General features: G+C 32.8%; 1 protein-coding gene across 1 annotated transcript; it reads left to right on the forward strand.

Moving 5' to 3' along the window:
- Positions 1–2620: 2620 nt before the first annotated feature.
- On the forward strand, positions 2621–5467 carry LOC122271788 (uncharacterized). Its single transcript, XM_043054132.2, has 3 exons — positions 2621–2760; positions 2843–3529; positions 3606–5467. The coding sequence occupies exons 1-3, from the start codon at positions 2674–2676 to the stop codon at positions 4044–4046; spliced, it is 1215 nt and encodes a 404-aa protein (XP_042910066.1). The 5' UTR covers positions 2621–2673; the 3' UTR covers positions 4047–5467.
- The last annotated feature ends 710 nt before the right edge of the window (positions 5468–6177 follow it).

Genomic DNA, 6177 nt, shown 5'->3' on the forward strand with positions numbered 1-6177 from the left:
TAAATAAAAATTTGTGGAAGAGGAATCTGGAAAAAAATTTCATTGATAATAAATGAGCATCAACTAAACGCATCTTTGATCGAGATACTTGTAACGTGTTTGCGATTTTAATAACGTAATAAATATAATAAATAAACTTTTCCAGAATTCTCTTAATTATTTATTTATTATTTTTTTGTTTATTAAATACAATTTTATAAAAAAGAAATCTATCGAGAAATTTTAATGATTATAAACTAAGTATCATCGAAAAGCATCTTTGATCAAAATAATTGTAACGCGCTCGAGCCATGTCAATGAATTTTTTACCCGAATCATATAAGGGAAATTGATAGTCATTTACCCACCTGGGAATCGAAGCCTTGACAAAAGAGGTTAGGGGACAGTGGTTGTCGTCTAAACCACTATCCCACGACCTCCTGGTGTATCTGTCACCATAAATCAAAGGAACTAAACATTTGAGGATAACCAGTGAGTTAAACCGGTTGGGTCGACTACTTCACTTCACTTCACTTCTTCTCGTATGCAAATTATATTTATAAATTTGCATGATAAACTTTGAATGGAATCGCGAACTGTAAGTTGAAGTTAAAGTCTTCGAAGTACATGGTATAAATATTGCAAGGATCAAGAGCGTACATGCACTGAATTGTCGTGAAGTCCAAAAATCCCAACATTGCCCTATAGAAACTCCAAGAAAAGCTTACGGAAATAGAAACCAGGTGTGTAGACTGGAAGTTTAAAGTCAACGGCCAAAAATCGAAACTACTAATCATCCAACATAAAAGAAAAACTATCCTCCCAATAATCAAGTTGTTCTCTTCAACGAAACTATACCCATAGTCAAAAGCGCATAATATCTTGGTCTGGTCATAAACAGCAAATTTAATTGGAAAGATCACGTAAAAACAGTTATCAACAAAGCACAAGCAGCCTGTCACAGATTACAAATCCTTCTTCAGAACTCCAAAATGGAACTCAAGCTTAAACGCTTACTCTTCATCTCGATGATCCGTCCCATCCTAACTTATGCTTCTCCAGCTTGGTGCAACATCTCCACATCACTCCTTAAAAAACTCAAAATATCCCAGAATAAAATCCTCAGGAAAATAACAAAAGCAAGATGGTTTATCTGCGATAAAAACATACATCGCGGCCTCAACATAAATTTTTTAGATCACCATATTGCAAAGTTAAATTTCAGATTTTTTCGAAAAGACCATAAATTGTGACACCGCAGGATTCAACGAAATTTTTACTTTTGAAAACTTAAGAGAAGGCATACACCTCAGATCGATGGCAGCTCATTTTTGTAGTGACGTAATTTTAACTAAAATACAAAATATTTAATTTCCTTTTATTCCAATTACCAGAAAGAACCAACTTAAAGACCACAATACAAGACGAATGGGGAAAAGGACGCTAACGGCCCCAGATATATTTCGATGATGATGATGCGTACATGCACTGCGTTGTCTGCAGTGGTCCCGCTACGTTCTCCACGTAGAAAAAAACATCCACTTTCTTTGGACTTCATATTATAGGTAAGTTATATTTTAAATTTCTCTTTAAGTAGCTAATTTCTCTTTTTATCTATTTTTAAATAGCACGTAATATTGTCTAATATAAATAAAATAATATTAGAAATTTAAATTAAATTTTAAAGAAATAGTATATTTTGTAAAATGTTCTCATCTTTCTAAACGATAGACTCTCACAATAATAAATGTAAAACTCATATCTTGTATTACTTTAATTTCTAAGTAAAAAGTTTTGATTTTAAGTTTTACTATCCTACTGCTTCTCAGTGTATGTATAAACATGCAAAATACATAGTGTTACTTTAAATTATAACTTGACTGACGAGTAAAGGTAGCCTGTCCGCAATATTTACAAAATTTTCACGATGTCTGTAACGAAATAGTGGACCCAATATTTCCATGGCTCTCTAGTCACAGTGGGCTTTTGTAATGCTTCACTTTTAATACTTCACTTTAAATAAATAATAGTAATATTAAAATAAGTATAATATTTAAATAATTTTAAATTTAAATGCTCTATCTCGCATATTGTTTTAAAAAATACTTGAACATCTATGAAACTTTTCACTGTCAATATTTATGTAGATATCAACTGCGAAAAGCTTTAAAGGTCATTTTAAATCTCCTCCTAGGAGTCTGAAGAGAGTTCAAAATAACTTTAGAATGTCTGGAAAATCTTTATCCCAAGAATTCAAAGAAAATGATTTTGTTGTAAGGAAAACTTCGTACTTGCTAAATGCATACAATGTAAATAATTTTAACTAAATTATTTTAGCCTTGCAGTCCGGATACTCAGTGGTTTCTAGAATTACCGGACAATGAAATTGAAGTGAGTACGAAATGCGGGTTTCTCTTAAAACATATATTAATGTTTGTGTTTATGAAATAAATAACGTAACTAAATTAAACATTATGGGTCGACCAAGCTAGCTAGTGAAGAAGTTGAAAAGGTAAGTGGCTGTTCATCCTCTGAAGTACAGAATATATATCACTAGGATCACAGGGTTGCTTTAACCTAAAGATCTTAAATCGCCAAGCTGGCGGTAAGACTGGTGAGAGCGGCGAGCACCGCAAATTCATAAATCACCACGTACAGTCTTTTTTAGAAAATGAGGACCTAGAGTTAGATGAGATGGAGTTAGATTTCCTTGAATGCGAAGATTTTTCCTTTCAAACTGGTGGTGGATCAATTAATAGGCCTTCAACCTCAAATCAAAACGTAAGAACTAAAATTTTGCATTAAATTTAACATATCTTAAAAAAATAAGCAAAAATTGCAATTTTTTTTTTTTTAAATTTAGGATTTGGTGGAGTTTGATGTAAAAGAAAATAGAAAGCGGACTATAAAGAAATATAACGGGGAAGAAATAGATTATCAGATAATATTTAATTTACAATCAAGAAGTAATATTTCGATATTAGAAGTAGAGGAAGGAGTCTTACAATTGTTTAATAGAATAATTCAACGCTCAACACAATTTCTCAACCCCGGAGATCTTATTAGGATATGTGTAGATACTACAAGTTTAGACAGCCCTTTATCCACTAAACTTATGCCTGTGTCTGAAATGACACCTGAAAAAATTGTTTCTCAGATTGAGAAAGTCATTATTTCAGGGAAAAAAGTTGATTTAGATTCCTCACTAAAAATTAATATTTTAACAATAAAGCGACCTCTTGGTTCAGGTAGAACCAAAATATTAAACCTACCCTTGAATACAAAATCTAAAAAATCTATAATTGCAATCAACAACCAAGATGAGTTATGTTGCGCAAGAGCTATAGTGGTTGCTGTTGCGTATCTTGAAAACGACCCAAGGAAAAAATATATTAGTGCAGGGAATAAACCTCTTCAAGGTGTTTTAGCAAGAGAATTGCATTGCAAAGCAAATGTTTCTTTAGGACCTTGTGGTCATTCGGAAATAGAAAAATTTGCCCTGCATTTAGATGTTCAAATTAATGTTGTAGACGCTCAAGCTTTTAATAAGGTACGTTATTTAAATATTATTTTTAAGATTCTAAAATTTTTTAACAGGAAACTTATCGGGCTGTATTCTTTTTTAGGTAACCTTCAGCACTCCTGATAAATCAAAAAAAATTTTTTTATGGTTAAAAAAGAATCATTATGATGTAATTACAAAGATGACTGGTTTTTTAGGAACTTCTTATTACTGCTCATACTGTGACATAGGTTATAAGACTAAATCTGCCCACAGATGTAAAAACAAATGCCCTACGTGTTTTTCAGACTCTTGTCTTGTAACCCGCCCCGTAAATTGCCCAGACTGTAACAAGATGTGCCGTTCCTTAGACTGCTTTGAAAGGCATAGAAATGATAACAAAAAGCATATATCTCTATGTGCGCAATTCGGACTTTGCGGAGACTGCTACAAGGTTTATAAGAAAAATTTTCCACATATTTGTGGGGGAAATATTTGCAAATTTTGCAAACAATCCTGTATTACATCTGAACATTTATGTTTTATGAGGCGGACAGAAATATGACCGCCTTCAAAGAAATACATTTTCTTTGATTTTGAGGTAGATCAGTCGTCAGGTGAGCACGAGGTAAATTTCATCATAATGCAGTATATGGACGGAAGAGAGAAGGAGTTTGAAGGATATGATTCCTTAGAAAAGTTTGGAGCCTTTTTACATTCCCCGTCCCATAAAGGCTATACTGTAATAGCGCATAACATGCAGGGATACGACGGTATCATTTTGATGTCTTATTTAATTAAACAAACAATAAAGCCAAACGTAATTATGAAAGGGTGTAAAGTTCTCAGCCTGACATTTCCCTCGTTAAAAATCAGAATAATTGATTCGCTTAGTTTTCTACCTATGCCACTATCCAGATTGCCAGATGCATTCGGCTTAAAGGAAATTAAAAAAGGATTTTTTCCACATCTTTTCAATACAAGGAAAATATTAATTTCCCATTCAGATATTTCTAAAACAATTTAAAGTATTCCCTTTACGTGTCCTATATTTTAATTTCAGAAGTAACCAACAATACGTGGGACCTTTACCTGACCCGGTACATTTCTGTCCCGATACTATGTCAACCAAAGATAGAATAAATTTTTTTGACTGGTATAGTTATAGACAAAAGGAATCTTTTAATTTCAGAAAAGAATTAACAGAGTACTGCAGGTAATAAATAGGAGTTTTCAAATACTTGACAGCTTTGTTTTAACATCCTCTAATTTATTTTATTATTTCAGATCAGATGTTGATATATTAAGGCGTTGCTGCGTTACATTTCGAGGGGACTTTATTAAACTGACCGGCATTGATCTTTTTCAGCACGCAGCCGCATGTATGAGAGTTTATTCTACCCTCTTCATAAAGCCCCTCTCTATAGCCATAATTCCTCAAAATGGATACGTAAAGAATATTAATACAAGTCAACTTGCCCTAGAATGGTTAGGTTTCATGGAATTTAAAAGTTTAAGAGTTTTTAATTTTTTATAGATAACTTATTCTGTCATTCTTAAAAGTATTTTTTTTTTCAATTTCAGGTCGCACTATTCAGCATTCGAGAAGAGGGACCGGTGAGGTTAAGATACTGAACCGCTATGTTGATGGTTTTCACAAAGAAAGTAACACTGTCTATGAATTTTACGGATGTTATTATCATGGGTGCACCAAATGCTTTCAACTTTCTACGATTCATCCCACCATAAGCAAGCCGATGTGGAAATTGGAAAGCGAAACAAAAGAAAGGAAAGAGGCCCTCAAAAAAACTGGTTATATTGTGACCTATGTGTGGAAACATGATTTTAGAGAAAAAAAAAGAAAAATAACAAAGAACTTAAAGAATGGCTGTTAGGATTTAAGGTATCTATATTTCTATTTTCAAAATCAATTCGGTATTTGCATGTTACACAAAGGTCGATTTTTATATTTTACAGTGCATACCTAGAATGGGATCTAGTTTCCACACAAGCAACATCTCTATTCGGAGCTCCAAAAAATCGCTAATAAAAGCGTTAAATATCTATTTGTTCTACCCAATTCTTAATAAAAACAGCATGTAACACCCCAAGGCATCCCTGGTGAGTCTTTTCCGGCCTCTGGGAGGCCCCTTTTTCCGTTTTCAAGTTTTAGATTTTCGATGTTCCATTGATTTAGGCTTAGAGTGTCAGATCGCCATTTTAACATGTCATCCACTGCAAGTGGTAATCATTGCTATCTTTGGCTTAAATTTTCATTAACTTATCGACTCTTTTCAAATTTAAAGCATTTCATTTCAATCCTCCATGCTATATTAACTTTTTATTTTCCAGTGGTCTGGTACTCAAATTATCAGTATCTTTAAATTTTTTGACGCTCCTAGGTATAGCCTATCGCTATGTTAAAATTAGTATTTTGTAAACTCTGACTTTGGACACTAAAATTTTTATCTTAGCGTTTTTATTTCTATCTAAATTTTTTATATGTTGTTCCCCCAAATGTTTTCAATTGTCCGCCACCCTGTTTTTAATTTTTCATCCATCCTTTGACTTTATATTAAATTTCAAAGAGACATCACTTTCCCATGTTAATGGTGTTCTATTCCCCATAACAAAATGTAAACAATTTCTATGATCGCAAACACAGAAAAGTGATTTAAATCAGACCATATTCATAA

This window comes from Parasteatoda tepidariorum, chromosome 8 (assembly GCF_043381705.1).
Source record: "Parasteatoda tepidariorum isolate YZ-2023 chromosome 8, CAS_Ptep_4.0, whole genome shotgun sequence".
NCBI lineage: Eukaryota > Metazoa > Arthropoda > Arachnida > Araneae > Theridiidae > Parasteatoda > Parasteatoda tepidariorum.